The sequence below is a fragment of the Bos javanicus genome, chromosome 1 (genome assembly GCF_032452875.1).
Source record: "Bos javanicus breed banteng chromosome 1, ARS-OSU_banteng_1.0, whole genome shotgun sequence".
Lineage (NCBI taxonomy): Eukaryota > Metazoa > Chordata > Mammalia > Artiodactyla > Bovidae > Bos > Bos javanicus.
The window spans coordinates 73,399,195-73,416,136 of record NC_083868.1 but is presented as its reverse complement, the minus strand read 5'-3'; the positions used below and the strand labels follow the sequence as shown (position 1 = coordinate 73,416,136).

The 16,942-nt window shown below is 51.3% G+C and overlaps 1 protein-coding gene across 1 annotated transcript; it reads right to left on the bottom strand.

Annotated features, from left to right (window-relative positions):
* Positions 1–1,468: 1,468 nt before the first annotated feature.
* Positions 1,469–16,048, bottom strand: LRRC15 (leucine rich repeat containing 15). Its single transcript, XM_061412540.1, has 2 exons — positions 15,955–16,048; positions 1,469–7,119 (listed from the first exon to the last, which is right to left on the bottom strand). The coding sequence occupies exon 2, from the start codon at positions 7,112–7,114 to the stop codon at positions 5,360–5,362; it is 1,755 nt and encodes a 584-aa protein (XP_061268524.1). The 5' UTR covers positions 7,115–7,119; positions 15,955–16,048; the 3' UTR covers positions 1,469–5,359.
* Positions 16,049–16,942: the final 894 nt, after the last annotated feature.

Sequence of the window (16,942 nt, the reverse complement as noted above, 5' to 3'; positions counted from 1 at the left end):
AAAATCCAGCCAAGGTTACAGGTTTGGCATCTTTAGGACCCCAGGGGAATCCATCAGGCCCTAGAAAGTTCCCAGTAGGCTGCTCTGGGGTGAGCACTGGGATCAGGGGTTAAAACTTATATCCCTTCCTGTGCTAGACAGGCTGACCACAGCTGGGCAGCCAGCCACAGGCACCTGCAGACTCCCAGTGCCAGGAGAAATCCTAAGAGGTCTGCAGCTTTGCTGTCCTTCTGTAGCTGTTTATTGAATGCTTATGTTTCTAAACTCTTTCTGAGTTAAAACGGGGGAGTGATATAGGGAGGTGAATTTTGGCTCAGTATGGACAGGAACGCATTCACTGCTGAGATTATCCAGGGATGAAAGCAGTTGCACGAGGAGGCAGTGATTTTCTGGCCTTGAAGGTATTCATGCAGGGGCTGCAGAGCAGAGTGAGGAGAGCGTGTGAGTGTGTGTGTTCATTCGTATGCACTTGTGTGAAATCAAACAATGGGTCTGTGCTGCTGGCAGGACCCTGGGCAGATGTGCAGGTGTGGAGGGCAGGTTTGTATTAAGAACTCCAGGCATCTTTTGGGAGATGGGAGATAGGCGCTCACTGTTCTTCCGTTGTTGGAATTCCAGGCTCCCATCTTGAGTGGATGGGCTCAGTGGTTAGGGAAGGTGCATAAGGCCCTGTCCCAGTCATTGATAGGGTCTTGCTTTGTGAGACAGTGAATACACTACTGACCCTCGCCAGGTCCAGCCTCCTGGGACAGGGTTACACCCAGCAGAAGGGATTGAAGAGCTAAGAGAGCCCAGGAAATATGGTTTGAAGCCCTCTTCCCGGGCACGGCAGTGGGATGAAGGGACAGAGAAAAGATTACCCTTCTCATAAACCCTGGACTTGCACCAGCAACGGTGACAACTCCCGAACCTGGAGGCCTGAAAAGGTCCCAGGGACTTCTGGACACCTGGAGAGTCACCTTCACTCACAATGTGTCTTCTGAGAGCCTGGGGCTCACTGAGCCTGGGTGCTAGGCACTGTAAGAGTCCAGATGTGTGCAGGAGAGTCCTACCCATCAAAGCTAGTGTGCACCTGTGTGTGCATGAGTGTGAATGCATGTGCACTTTGATGAATGTTGAGGGAAATTCACTGCCTTTCTGAGACATAGAAGAAGCTCCAGGTTGGGAGTGGAGGCCTGGTTGTCTTGCAAGCTCAGCCACTAGTTCACTAGGTGACTATGAGAAATTCATTTCCTGTCCTGATCTTATTTTCTCCATCTATAAAATGGGTTGAGCCTATTCCTAAGGCCCCATCCAGCCATAGTGACCTCAAGACATCATTTTGATCCCACTCGCTTTCCAAAAGCCTTTCCCAGCCCTGAATATCTGGTGTCTGTGAAGAGCTGTCTGGGTCAGCCTTGCATTTGTGTGACAAGCATAGAATCAACAGCGAGATCCCTTAGCCAAGGCGCCCATAGGAACACATGTGTCCTTAGTATGCCATTTATTGTCGATTCTGTACTCCAAATCTGTTACAAGCAGCATCCAGCAAAGAAGGACCCCCCACCTCGCCCACCAGGGCTCACACTCTATAAAACCCTGGGGGCCTAGAAAGCTCTAAATACATCACCAAGCACCTGGGACTATTTGCAATGGTTCCCTAAGTGAGGCAAAATCGATCCACTTTTGAAGGCAGCATGAAGGCGATAAGTTGGTGAGAACAATCCCTCCTTGGGTGAAGAAGAAAGTTCAGACGGGGAGGAGTTTGGCCTGGAGGAGTGCCCACCCCGCCCCTCTCTGAACCACAGCCATGACCTCCTCCCCAAGATCACCACTGCCTCCCCAGCAACTCCAGTTCAATTCCAACTGTGGGATCTGTGGGTTGATTTCCTTGAGTGATTCGTAGCTAAAGGCAGGCTACCGCCCATGTCTCTCTAGCAACTCCAGTTATCTTGTTATCTGTAGTTGCCTCCTCTTCATAAACTTCCTGAGTCTGGAAATGATTCCTAACACTTCACTACACAGACATCTGTGACAATGCTGTTGCCGCCCATGAAGAGTTCTGAGAACGGCGTTGTGCCTTTAAATCCTGGTGAGGAGGAAAAATATACACTCAGCCCAACAGTCCCTTGAGGAAAGCCAGTTTTTCTTTAATGGATGGATGAGTTTAACTTTTCCTGTATTTACAAAGCTTTGGATCCACACAGTACCAGGTGGGGTCGAATAGCTAAGATGACGGGGAGCAACAAGACAGTGACTCCCATTTTCCTTGGTTTAGCAATGAAAGCCTAGGACAGGCCATGAATTCTTGTATGAGCTTAAAGAGAGAAGGAACACTCACAGCCTGTTAAATCATGTTGCAGAAGCAAGAGGTTTTAGATCCTCACACGTGTACCGCTCCTGCACAGGGCTGTTGTGAGGGTTAAAAAGAAAATGCCTGCTAAGTGCTTTGAAGGGTATCTATGCAGAGTAAACATTTTTGAAAAACAGTGGTTCTAACCAGTTTTTATTATCTTTCCTCCAATATTTACCCTCCACTCCAAATGGAGAACTGACAAGGAGGACTAGAAGCCAATGAGCTATGGAGAAAAGTGAACTCAACTCTGGGGAACCAAGCAGCTCACTTCAGCCCCAAGAAGTGGGCAAATGCCAAGAGCCAAGAGCCTGTTGGAAAGGAAACTCCACCCACCTTTTCTGGCAGCTTCCTGACCAGACAACATGGTTTAGAGAGACCACATGGCCTGCCAAGGAAGAGAAGGCTCAATGGTTCCCTCCCGTCTCTGATGGAGAAAAGACCAGGGGCACTCAGAAGGTCAGGAAAAGGGTCCACCAGCCCCACCTAGGGTGCTTCCCTGGGGAGTCATCTGAGGACAGCTGCCCTCAGGCCAGCCTTTGATCTGGAGACATATGAGGTATCTTGGGCCAGAGAGGAAGATATTCCAAGGTCGTGGCCAATGCTATTAATACCCAGGGGTCTGGGCTCAGCTTGACAGGTCACACTGGATGACGAAGACTCCTTCCTTACCTTTCTGATGTCTCTGGCCCACTTGTACCCTTGCACAATGACCCGCCTTACACGGAGTCCTTTGAAGAATGCAGTGCCAAACCATGCCTCCTGTCCGGAGGAGAGTAGGCCACGCTTCCCCTTTGGGGCCCAGGATCAACAAGGCAGGTCACCATTGGGAATGATGCTCAAGCCCCAAGCTCTAGGCTCATTTCTTTTTGGACCCTGGCAAACCCTGGTACATGTCTGCCAAGTACTATACATATTTTGCAAACATTTTGGAGACCCGGATTTACCTTGGTGAGATAATGTCCTTTGCCTCTAACAACATCTCTCCCAGATTTCCTGTGACAGAGAGTGAAAAGCTACAAAATGCACTAGCTCTTAACACACATCTGCTCCTGGACTCTTCGTCGGGGTCTGTCAGCACCATGCTGTTAAGGCCAAAGTGGATTTCTTATTTGTCTCGTGCAGCAGAGGGAACTAGTAAAGGCCAGTCAGGATTGATGGCAGATTTCCAAATCTGTACAGTATTGGCTTCAGCTCTTTTATGGGAAGACACAGACACCTGAAAGTCTCCATTTCACTGTTTCTATTTCTAAAGTGGTATACCAGTTGTCCAGAGAAAGACATGCATCGTCATGAGTGTACTTTCTTTACCACTGTGAATATGTGTGCAGCAGGAATGGTGGCCAGGGCAGGTATTCATGTGACTGCAACACTGAACCAAAGCACTCAACTGTTGTAACCAGACTACAGGCAGGGGGAAGCTCCAGAGTGGTCCCTGACCCAGTCTGACCTGTCTGTGTATCCGTGTTGCCTGCTGTGTGTGAGAATGCTGAAGTTCAGTTTCTAGCTGACTGTAATGTCTATGAAGAATTTTACCATGACCAGAAGGATTGCTGGGTTCTATTATACTTGGCTGTCCAATTAAAGGATCTCATCCCTAAGCTATTTCACTTCCCCAGATGCAGAGTGAAAATTAAAAACAGATATAGGGCATCTCATGCCCATAAAAGGCCCAAGCAGAGGAACCTCCAGTAAGCAACAGACAGCTTGTTGGCAGGGTAGGGTGTGTGGTTGCATGGGCCTCTCTAGTTGAGATGCTTCTGACCTGCCCAGTCTGGGTGCCTGAAGGTCTGGCATTGAATACAATTTCCTGTTCAGGCCAGAGTATACCTACATCTTCTCCTCCACTGCTGGTAGCTGGGCCTTTGCAAGGACTGGCTGCAGGGGGAGGGCAGGCAGGGGCCTATCCTGGTCTGTGGGGAGCCAGTTTCCAGGTAAGTCCATACCATCTCCACAAGCCCCAGTCTTCTCCAGTAAAAGCCCCAGATGGAGGATCCTGGTGATGTCTCGTTTCTTGAACTGGGTACTAATCACACAGGTGTGTACAGTTTGTGAAAATCCATCAAACCTTACACTAGCATGCTCCCACTTTTCTGTATGTAGGTTACATTTCCAGAAACAGTTAGAAGAGAAAAACCTTGCAGGTGAACACAAGGATCCCCAGGTACCAGACTGCTTTCTCCATCCAATACCAAAAAGCTGACTTTCATGTTTTGGGGAGGTCAGAACTTCTACATGATTTTATTCCTTAAAGGACTAAAATTTTCAAAGCAAAGTTTGCAGTTCAGAAATATTCTCTAAAGAGGCAAAACTTGTTTCACCGGTGCCTTTCTTCTTTTTCCAGATAAAAATCACAAGACAGATACTGATGATGGCTCTGTCTTCAGAAACTGAGCAGCCTCGGTTTTCCCTTTCTCTCTATCATAGCATCCTGAAAGCCAGGACATTTGGCAGTTCTTGGAAAAGCAGCTAAAAGGTTTGAAGCCTCCTTTGAGGAGAAAAGTCACCTTGTCTTCAGGGGCAGGAAATGAAGAGAGACTTTTCATTTGAGGGGACAGGGTGGAGCCATGCCACAAACAAGACGAGCAAAGAAGGGGAATCAACTTACATAATACTTGGGAGAGGGGCTGTCCCGGTGGAGAACTATTTCCACAAAGTGGCAGGTGTGTGATAACTGTGTCTATGGAGGCCAGTGGGGGCACAGACACAGGGAAGGCACGTTTTGGAGGAGAGCTGGTGAGCTTTAGAGGAGGGGCTTTCTGGAAAGAAGCCCAGGCATGTGAATTGGGACCACCACAGGATTTTTTCCATGGCAGGTTAGATCTCCCTGGTAGTAAGAAGGTTCTGCCAGAACCTCATCTACAGGAGAACCAGGCAGGTCAGGAAAAGGTAGGGATGCCTTTCTCTAGGGGACCCGAGAGAGAGGGACAGGGGATGGTCTGTGGACCCAGAGGTGAAGGCAGCACGGTGAAATCCCAGGTCCTCTGGGGTCCCACCGTCCCCTAGCCCTTCCTCCAGCCCTCCTCTCTAACACTCATTGGGTGCCTTCATCTGCATCAGGACCGCGTGGCTCCTCTTCTTGCAGCAGCAACAGCAGATGCAGGCAGCCAGGGAGCAGGCCAGTGCAATGATGCCGATGACAATGGCGGCAATGGCCAGCCCTCTCTGGGCCCGGGGCATGTCCCCCGGGCCACGACTAATGGGGGTCTCAATGGTGGTCAGATCGGTGTAGTCCTGTGAGGGGCTGGTGAAGTCAGTGGTGGAGGAGATGGAGGTGGTGTCGGGGTAGCTGGACGTGTCCGGGTATGTCGGCGTCCCTGGGTAGCTGGGCACCGCGGGGACCACTGAGCCCTGCACACTGGGGACAACAACATTGATATTGATGATGATGAGGGACTGGCCACGGACACTGGCTGGGCTGAAGCACACAGGGACGCTGTCTGTCCCCAGCCTGGCCTTGTTGAGCAGGAGCCAATTGTGGAGCGGAAGGATGTCTGAGTCACACCTCCAGGGGTTGTCATAGAGCCGCAGCTCACACAGCTTCCCCAGGTGATCGAAGATGCCCAAGGGCAGGTTCTCCAGCTGGTTGTTCTGCAGCTGGATGGTCAACAGGTTATTGACGTTGGCGAAGAGGTTTCCGGGGAGCTGCCGAAGGCGGTTGTTCTGCAGGGAGATGTTCTGCAGGTTGACCAACATGCGGAAGATGCTTCCATCCAGCTCCTGCAGTGCATTGGTGTGGAGGGACAGCTCCCGCAGCTCCACCAGCCCGTTGAAGGCATCCGGGGAGATGTAGCTGATCTGGTTGCGGCTGAGGATCAGGACCTGAAGCTGGCTGAGGCTGCTGAAGACATTATCCGGGAGGGAGGTGATGTGGTTGTCGTAGAGCCACAGCTCCCGCAGGTTGTGCATGGGTCCAAAGATGCCAGGAGACAGCTCTTTCAGGGAGTTCCCAAAGAGCGTGAGCCGGTTGAGCTGGGGCAGGTGTAGGAAGATGCCGGGGGGCAGCTGGGAGATGTGGTTGTTGGACAGGTAGAGCTTCTGGAGGTTACGGTTGTTGTGGAAGAGGCCAGGGGACAGCATTCCAATCTGGTTCTGCTGCAGGGCCAGCTCTTGGAGGTTGCTGAGCCCATCAAAACAGCCCATGGGGATGTCTGAGAGTCTGTTCTCATACAGCCGGAGGACCTGAAGGTTGCTCAGGCGCTGGAAGACCCGGGGTGAGAGGTGGGTGAGGCTGTTCTTGCCCAGATTGAGCTTGGTGAGGCCCACCAGGTGGTCAAAGACCCCATCAGGGATGTACTCCAAGTGGTTGCCATGCAGCTGCAGCTCCTTGAGGTTGCTGAAGTGGGTAAAGTGGGCCGGCTGGATCTGCACCAATTGGTTGCTGGACAGCAGGAGCGACTCGAGGTTGTCCAGGCCCTGGAAGAGGCCAACAGGCAGGATCTGGAGCTTGTTGTTGGCAAGGCTGAGGTAGCGCAGCGAGCCGAGGCTGCGGAAGGCACCGGGAGCAATGTGGGCCAGCTCGTTCTTCTCTATCCGCAGCGCGATCAGGGCCGAGATGTTAAGGAAGGGGGACTCATTGAGTTCGGTGATGTGTGTGTTGAGGATCTGCAGGCTCATGGCGTTCCAGGGCAGCGGGGTGGGCACCACCGCGATGCGTGCCCCTGTGCACTCCACCTGGGAGGCCCTGGAGCAGGTGCACTCGCTCGGGCAGCCATAGAAGGCCAAACCCGCAGCCCAGGCCTGGCAGCCCACCAGCAGAAGGAGGTAATGCTTCGGTAGCATGGCCTCTGCAAGGGGAGAGAGAGCATGCGGGTCAGGACTGCCTCACCGACACTGCCACTACTTTTAAGCCAGCATCAACCTTGGGTGCCAAACACCGGCTTGCCTTTGAACCCCATGACCACGTGCCCATCTCATGCTACCTATAGGTTGATCTGCAAGCCTCTTCATCTTCCCCGCCGGCCTTCCTACTTCCAGGCCGCTGCCCAAGCAACCTAGAGGGCTCTTCATCCTCATCCAAATCTTTCCCGCACTTCACATGCCTCCACCTTAGGATTCCGTGAGTCGGCTTTAGTCGCCCTCCAATGCCGGTGGTTTCCCCAGCCTCCTCCCCAGCCCAGCCACAGAGGCACATATGGCATCCCCTGTGACCCCGTCTGCTTCCTCACTACTCAGTAGGCTTCACAAGGGCAGGGCTGCTGGTGCCCCATCCCAACGAGTTCCTTAAGTCAGGAACAGTATCTTATCCATCTCTGTGTCCCTCTCAGTTCCTGGACTTGCTGGCTGAACATGGCTTCCTCAGGAGAAACCAATAGGAAATGAGAACAAATAAACCAGGCCTGAACCAGGCGGAAGATGCTGAGGCCATGAACACGGAGGCTGCTGGGAGGAGCTGCGGCAGCCAACAGAGTGGGACCATGCAGTGATCTGGTGGAAAAGACTGCAGGGAAGCTCAGTTTTTGCTCTCCCTGGGCCCCGCCCTGCCCCATCACCACCGGCAACAGCCTGCCCCTGTGTTAACCCTTTCACAGGTGCTTCATCAAGGTTTAATGCAAACCACCTTCCCAATAAAAGGAAATTATCCACACCACTTCCTGTCTCGCTGAAAGGACCGCTGTGCGTCAGCTGACATCTGGAGTCTGCCTTCTGGGTACCAGTACCACTTTCCAAAAGAAACATCGAGTGGCCTTAAGTAAGTCCGAGAAAATTTAGGATGTACTCTGAGCTGAGAGGGCTTCCCTGGTGGCTCAGACAGTAAAGAATCTGCTTGCAGTGTGGGAGACCCTGGTTTGATCCCGGAGTCAGGAAGATCCCCTGGAGATGGGAATGGCTACCCACTCTAGTATTCTTGTCTGGAGAATTCCATGGACAGAGGGGCCTGGCAGGTTATAGTCCAGGGGCTCACAAAGAGTTGGACACACTGAAAGGTGGTAGGTAGGCCCAAATGTTCCCTCAGACATGGTACTGATCTGAGAATGGATCCAAAGTCATGGAAGTTTTGGTATTTGAGTTCAGGCCTATAAACTGTATAGAAAGTGGAAAATGGGGCATGGGGGTTGGGCCCTATGTGAATATTTAAGGACCACTAACTAGTTTATTTTTGGGGGCTCCAAAATCACTGCAGATGGTGACTGTAGCCATGAAATTAAAAGACGCTTACTCCTTGGAAGAAAAGTTATGACCCACCTAGATAGCATATTGAAAAGCAGAGACATTACTTTGCCAACAAAGGTCCGTCTAGTCAAGGCTATGGTTTTTCCTGTGGTCATGTATGGATGTGAGAGTTGCACTGTGAAGAAAGCTGAGCGCCAAAGAATTGATGCTTTGGAACTGTGGTGTTGGAGAAGACTCTTGACAGTCCCTTGGACTGCAAGGAGATCCAACCAATCCATTCTAAAGGAGATCAGCCCTGGGTGTTCTTTGGAAGGAATGATGCTAAAGCTGAAACTCCAGTACTTTGGCCACTTCATGCGAAGAGTTGACTCATTGGAAAAGACTCTGATGCTGGGAGGGATTGGGGGCAGGAGGAGAAGGGGACGACAGAGGATGAGATGGCTAGATGGCATCACTGACTCGATGGACGTGAGTCTGAGTGAACTCCGAGAGTTGGTGATGGACAGGGAGGCCTGGCGTGCTGCGATTCATGGGGTTGCAAAGAGTCAGACACAACTGAGCGACTGAACTGAACTGAACTGAACTAGTTGTTTGGGCTTCCCTGGTGGCTCAGAGGGTAAAGCGTCTGCCTGCAATGCGGGAGACTCGGGTTCAGTCCCTGGGTCAGGAAGATCCCCTGGAGAAGGAAATGGCAACCCACTCCAGTACTCTTGCCTAGAAAATCCCATGGACAGAGAAGCCTGGTAGGCTACAGTCCATGGGGTCGCTAGATCTTGAATGAAGTTTGAGGCCTCCAGGCTCAGCTTCCTCGCCCTCAGTGATGTCGATAACCACTGTCTCCACCTGAGGCCATTGTGAGGGGCAGATAGGAGAAAGGCTGTGGAGGTGATCTGTACAGCATTGTGAAAATGTGTGAGATGTGCCAAGCTCACCCACAATATGCCCTTATAACCTTGGCATTCTTAGTCAAATGATGAAGGATTTCTGTGTATGTGCAGAGCATCTGTAACTTCCATCTGAGGTTCAAAGAGGTCTTTAACTCCCAAAGGGTTAAGAACTGCTGATCATACATTCCCATCATTTTAAGGGATGTAGGAAGCAGGGAAACTGAGGCTTAAAGCCTCAAGCCAAGATCTTCAGATAGCTGATGAGAACTTTGAGTGTTAATGCAGTGCCTCTCCTTGCCTCTCCTTTTAATGAGCAAAAGCCCTGAGTCAGAGGAAAGAATTTCAAATGATGGTCTATAAGGCCATAAACTGACTGGGTAGAAAAGGTATTTCTTTGATCTCTCTTTGCTCCCCTGCACTCATGGGGTCCTGAGCCTGGTCCATAACTCAGAGTAGTCCAGGCTTCCTTACCTGGAACTCAGTGCAACCCTCCCCTGTCCCCCAAAAAGTTTACTCTAGGGACAGAACCCAAGTTCATCCCACCTCAGACCTTGATTGTTGCCTTAGTCACAAACCATACAAGCCTTGACCTGCTGTGCTTTCACTTCAAAGACTCAAATAAGTATGTAAAACTGTAGAGAGAAGAAAGAAAAATAACAACTTGACTAATGAAATCAAGATGTAAAGGAAGGGGGCCAGAGTAAGCTATGGACACATTTAAAAGTATAGAACAGTCTTATGGACTCTGTGGGAGAGGGAGAGGATGGGAAGATTTGGGAGAATGGCATTGAAACATGTAAAATATCATGTATGAAACGAGATGCCAGTCCAGGTTCGATGCACGATACTGGATGCTTGGGGCTGGTGCACTGGGATGACCCAGAGGGATGGTATGGGGAGGGAGGAGGGAGGAGGGTTCAGGATGGGGAACACATGTATACCTGTGGCAGATTCATTTTGATATTTGGCAAAACTAATACAATTATGTAAAGTTTAAAAATAAAATAAAATTAATTAAAAAAAAAAAAAAGGATGAACGTGTATAGGCAAATGTCAGATCCAGAACTTGAGAGCAGAAAATTAACAGCTTAGATAAAGGGCACTGAAAAAAGTGAATTAACATCCACCCTTAGATGTTAGGGCTTTTTAACTGATGGTAACAGAGAAGGAAGGCTGCTCACAAAAGCTAATGTGATTGTAGATTGCATTAATAGAAGTGTTAAGTGTGGAACAAAGGAGGTGATTGTCTTCCTCTACACTGCCCTCATCAGTCCACATCAGCAGTGCTGTTCTCAGTTTCACCCTGAACTTGAAGAAGACCAGTAATAAACTGGTCTCCTGAAGGACTTCTGGAGAAGAGTTTGAGGAGGGTGAAGGGATGCAGACACCAGAACATCCTTGCATCCACTGAAGGAACTGTGGATGAGTAGCCAGAAGAAGAGATGTGAAGAATCTGGAAGCACTTTCTTAATATATGTCAAGGGCTAACTTGGGATAAAGAAAGCAGCCTTACTCATGTGGCCTCCAAGGTCCAAACCAGTGTGAAGAAGCTATGGGGTCACATATTTCAGTTCATCACCAAAGACAGCTTGTCAGAATCAGAATGGACAAACTTATAAGGTAGTAAGCTCCTCATCACTGAGAGTGTTCAAATAGAAACTGAGCAACTACTTGGTAAGGATGCTGGAGAACAGGGTCCTACACCAGGTAGAGTATTGAGCTGGATGACAGCTGGTGTCCTGTTCATCCCCAAGAGGTTAGGATTCTAAGGCTGGGTGTCAGAGCAAGGACATGAGAGCCATCTACCAAGACAATAGTGTCTGCACTCCCAGCTAGTGGCGTTCTGCACTGCACTCCCAGTGGGTGTTCGCCCATCCCCTTGATATGTGTGAGAGAGCGATCCACTCCCTGGACTAACTTACCAAAGGCAAAGCGTCACTTCTGGTTATGAGCCATGCAGTACTCAGCTTCTATGCCCAGAATGCTTCAAAATGGTATTGTCACCCAAGTATTAAAGATTAAATTAAAGTGCCCATAACCTGGCGAGCCCAGGGCAGCCTCTCAAGTTTCCCCATCTATAAATGAGGGTGTGGGCCAAGGTACCTTCTGAGGACACATCTAAGACTTCTCTGAGTTTGTACTCCCCAGCTGGGGAGGGGCATCAAACCAGGCCCCGGAAGGGCCCAGGGCCAGGGGAGGTACCTTGTGATTTGGGAGGAGGAAGCACAAGATAATTCCTTATAGGAACAGAGGCACTGTTGTTTAAAACAGACCACACTCAGCTTGACAAATATTGCAAGAATTTGCAGATTTTCCCCCTCATAAAACCCTCCCGTCTGCAGAGCCCACCCCAGCACCACATGCAGTGGGCTCCTACTTGCCAGCACTTGTTGCAGCTGACACTGCTCCAAAGGACCTCTGGGGAGCCCACTACAAACCCAGCTGCAGAGCTTCCGGGGAGGGAGGGACCGCAGGAGCAGGGCTGGACACCGGGCAGGCCCTTAGATTTCCAGTAAGGGTGGCCTGCGTCTGTGGCAGCCTGAGGCGCTCGGGAGCCCAGCACACAGCAGCCTAATAGCCCACGCTGCCCTGCGCTGCTTGGTAGCCGTGACAAATGCCAGTTAAAGTCCCACAAAGCTACCGTAATTACACCTTCCTCCTCCAAGCAGCCAAACGCATTCTCAGTCACTGCAGCGACCAGCCCCTGTCCTTGGAGGGGGCCCAGGCTAGCATCTGCCACGGGTCCGGGGAATTCACTGAGCCCACAGTACACAGAAGGACGGACAGACAGCTCACCTGGGCACTCTGACGTGGTTCCTCCCCAGGAGAAGTGCTCGGACCCAGAGCTCTGGCTCTGGGTCGCCTTAGCAAGAACTGCCTATATGACTCATGGGCAAACACATAATTAGCCTCGAAGCCCTGGGCTTTGTTGGCTGGTGGGTTGGGACTTTGGGGTTTAATACCATCATTCACATTCCCTAAACACGAGCTTCCATGGGAGGAGACGCCTTCTTATTTCAATGCCACGGAACAAAGATTTTGGAAAGAGCCTCGGAGATGGATGAGCTACCCAGTCTTGACTCTAAGCTGGAGTGTAAGTTTAGGTGAATTCTCCAGACCTCAGTTTCCCCTCCTGTAAAGACTCCCAAGGCCCCTGGGCAGCTCTGATATCTTCAAGGACACAGAATGGAGATTTGGCCTGAAGCCCTGCCATTCCCACCGCGCCCTACAGGTTGCATTGACCCACCAGCATAGCCACCTTCTCACTGAGGCTTGAGGACCTCATATCCATCTTTTCAGGCCCACCATGTTTCAGAAGTTTTCCAGGCAGGGTAATCCCACTCGTTAACTGGTGCATTTTCACATGGCCAATAGCCATTTCATGGACTGGGGAGCTCAGAGGTGGCCTTTGGGAGGCAACCTCCTAGCCCATCTGGGGAAACTGAGCCCCAGACAGGAGATCTCTCTCCCTGGCCTGTGTCCTTCCCCCAGAGAGGCCTCCCAAAACGTGGCTTCGTGTGCACTGAATGGTGCCCCATTCACCGAGGGAGCTGTATTGTCTCTCCCTCACTCAGCCAGCGTCAGCCTCGGTCCAGCTGCTCCTCTGTACATGGTCCACTGGATCTGAAGTCACTAAGGGGCTCACTGCATCCTAACCTCCCATCTCACTGATATGAGGTAACCACCCCCCACCCCAATCAGTATACAAACACTGTCTGGAAGTACCTGGGAAGTGTGTTTAACAGAACCAACCTCACGGCATCACATCAATGAGGATTACATGTAAAGCACTTAGACTCACTCTTGGCCCCAAATGAGTACCTACTAAATGTTACTTACAATTATTGTTCATCCACCTGTTGAGTAAAATCCGAATCTCTGGAGGCTCCACCCACAGAGCTCCTGACCCTGAGGTCTGGGATGAGTGGGTGCCCAGGACCCTGCACATTTAACAAATCCCCCAAGTGACCCTGATACAGGGGTCCACAGCCCTTACCACCACTTGAGACCTAGGTCAGCTGGGACCCCACACTCCTGATGTATGTCATTTACTGCCAAGCAGTAAAGAGAGACTGAACCCTGGATGGGGGAGCTAAAGGTCAGGCCACAGACCTGGTCCAGCCCCCTCTGTCGCTATTTCCTTCAGTGGTCCTTTCTCCATCCCTGTCATAAATCTGGGGCTGAACTGAGTTGAATCCAGCAGTGGAGGCTCTTTCCAGGAGCAGCACTTAGAGGGCAGGGCATCAAAGGAACCAGCGTCCTCTGAGCCCATCTGATCTAACCATCTGGTCAATGTGTAGAGAGGAAAACTAAGGTACCCAGAGGAATGAGGGGTCTTGCCTAAGGTCACATAATCAATGGAGGACTCCAGACACCCAGATCAGGGCTCTATCTAACCATAATGCTTGGTGACCCCCTGAACCTTAACATGAGGCTTTAGGATCTCATCAACCACATGTCTGGCAGCACCTGGAAGCAGAAAGAGGTGGCTTCTCTCTCTCCATCCTAAAATGATCTAAGGTTTATCTACAGTCCACCCTCTAGCTGCCCAGCATGATTATTCAAGGTCAAGTGCCTCTCCCAACTTCCAGGCTGCATGGTCTGAGAGATGTTCTTCCTCAAGTCTGCCCTGATGCTTATGTTCGCTCAGTTTCACCTGAGTGCCCTGGAGGAGTGCAGGGAAGGAACCAGAGGGATTGATCCCATCATCTCAATACACAGCCCCGTTCAGGACTTTACCCCCAAACACATCCTGGAACCCCAAAGGAAGAGTGCCCACATCCTCATTCCCCACCTGGTTCAATCATTGACCCCATCTCTCATGGCCCACCAAAGTCAATATACAGTTCATTTGTTTAAAGAAGAAAATGAGAAAGAAAAAGCCAGTCCTTTCCAGACCCAGGGTTAGGGGAGGTAGGGCTTCCTAAAGAGGCCAGAGCAGGGCTGTAATTAGGTTGGCAGAAGCAGCAGGAGATACTGACAAACTTGCCAGCAGACCAAAGAGATACTCCTACTTGGGGCTTTTATTTTAAAAGCCTTGGGCTACAGCCCCCTTCTCAGGGTAACACCTGGGGGGCCCAACTTTGATAAAATGGATCAGCCCCTCCTCAAAGGATCTTGAAAGAAGTTTCTAAATCCCGTGTTCCCAAAGCCCATGGAGGCAGTGAAACCAGAAGCGGGAGTCAGTCTTTGGTGGTCAGGACTCAGTGAAGCAAATTGCCATGTGTGATCACTGCCCCAGGAGCGTGCGCTGGCAGGACAGAGTTAGAACAGCTTCTGCCCCAGCTCTCCTGACTTCTCCCCATCTGGATCTACTTCCACCCACACCCCACCCCCCCTTCCATTTGCTGAGCAAGCCAAGTAGTGTCTCCAGCCCTGCGAGAGCCTTCCATGTCCTGACTTTCTGCAGGGTCTGTTCAGAACCCTTCCCCCTGGCCCTGACCTCTCTCACATACTTGTCTCCTCCCCACAGAGCCTGCCTGGCTGACTCAAGACCACAGGCAAATACTACGGCCTGGCCCTGAATGTACCCCAGATGTTCAGTCGAGGCAGAGTGTAAGAAGTGACAGCCATTAGAGAAGTTCTAAATTATGGAGGCAGTGGTGCCCACACTGGTTGAGATACGGTGATATAATCCTAAAGGAGAAGCCAGAGCATTTCAGATGGGCATCTAGCACCTTCAGTCTGAGTGATGTGTCATCCAAGAGAGAGTCCCAGCCCGCTCAGAGGTCAGGCATTTGGCCCTGGAAGTAGACTGGCACTCTCACACTCAGCATGGCTGGGAAACTCTAGAAAAGTTCTGGTTTTCCACAGTTGGTTCCTTGGCCCCACTTCTGTCTCTGTGTGTGAGCAGAGAAGCTGGTAAAGGTACAACAGTCACAGTCTTAAATGCAAACCACCCTCATCACAAATCCATCTTCAGCCCTGACTCTCTCCGCCCATAGCCATTAGCGGCCAAGGCAAGAGGGGAAAGTGGCCTAAGCCACACACAAACTTAGCATCCGGAAAAACTCTGAATCCACAGCGGAATTCCAAACTGGAATCCAAACCAGACATCAGAACATCTGCTGAAGCTGCTTTTGTAGCAACTGTGAGTCAGTCTATGAAAAGAGGACAGTTCTTGCCTGGGGAGCCCCCAGCAATCCCTGAGAGACCCAAATTCACCATGGACCACTGGTGGCCACCATAGTATGTGCTGAAGAAGAGGACCTGGGTTTGAATCATCTGAAACTTAAAAAAGAGAAAACTCTTCTCCCGATGGAGCTAGTATCCTGAAAGAGGTACACTTGATGGGTAACTGGTGTGATAATTTAGTCAACTTGCCATGCGTCTTGCCAATCTAAAACATCGTCTCAGCATCTCAGGTGGACATCAGGGATGGGTAGGACCAGTGGAGCCAGAGGCGGGTCAGGGATCAGGAGAGGCGGGCTGTGGCCCCAGGCGCCTGGGCAGCAGGGAGGCGCGTTCTGAGAGCATCCTCAGGCACCGCGCCAGCCCGGCCTCTTCTGGACTCTCTTCCCCGGGGGAGCGGGGTCAGCAGAAAGAGAGGGGGAGGGCAGCCGGGTCCTTCCAGTCCGGTAGGAGGGAAGGAGGAGGCAGGAGGCCGACCCGCCTACTTACCAGCAGCTCGGCGCCCGCCCGCCTGCTTGCCGTCGACCAGAGGGAGCCGGAGAGGAGGACGTGGGGCGGCTCAAGGCTGCAGCATGAGTGCGGCTCCCGGGTTCTCCGCGTATTTAAGGGCTGCCTGGCGTGAGTCACCGCCAGGGGCAGTGTCGGCGCGGTGGCAGGGAGGGGCGCGCGCCACTGCAGCGCCCGACGTGCGAGGACAGCCGTGCGGCATCCCCAGGGGAGGCAAGCCTGCAGCGCTCAGGGGAAGGGGTTTCCTTCTGCCAGATTTTGTGCTATTTTTTTGGCCCGGGAACCAGGGTGGGAAGGGAGCGTTGTTTGTTTTTTTGAACACGTTTTCCTCTTGTCTGTTTTTCTCCAGTGTTTCTTTTGGACTCTCAATGGCATTGGCTGCTGCGGTTCTAAGAAAGGGCTGTGGCTCTAGAAAAAGCATCTGTCTTTTCCGTTTAAACCTTGTATTCAGAAGTAATTTCAAGTTTACAGAACATTTTCAAGAAGAATACAAGGAACCCTCTTATTTGCTTAACCCAGTTGACCCTGTGCGAACATTTTGGGAAAATTCTGAGGCAAGTAACCCCCAGGGTGTCACTCCTAAAAACAGTGTTTCAATTGCCTTCTGACATCATCCTCTGTTCCCTCACTGCCCCTCGCAGATGTGGGTACACAGGGCAGTCAGCGGACCTGTCAGAGTGAGGGGCTCCCTATGCCCTGCACCTCTGCATTGAAGCCATCAACCTGCTGCCCCAGTGGGAGGGTAAGAAACCATTTCTGTGCATAGCATCACCAAGAGGGCCTGGGAAGGGAAGAAAGAAGTCATAGTTGGAGGGGTGGGGAGGCTGTTAAGCCCCAGCTTCTCCAAGGTGGAGCCTCAACAAGGTATGAGCCACGCTGGACTAAGCCACCTGCCCTCTTCCGCTTAAGTTACCCTCGCAGCCAAGTGGGGAGAGTGATATTTACACACAGTGCCTCATGGGATGCCGAG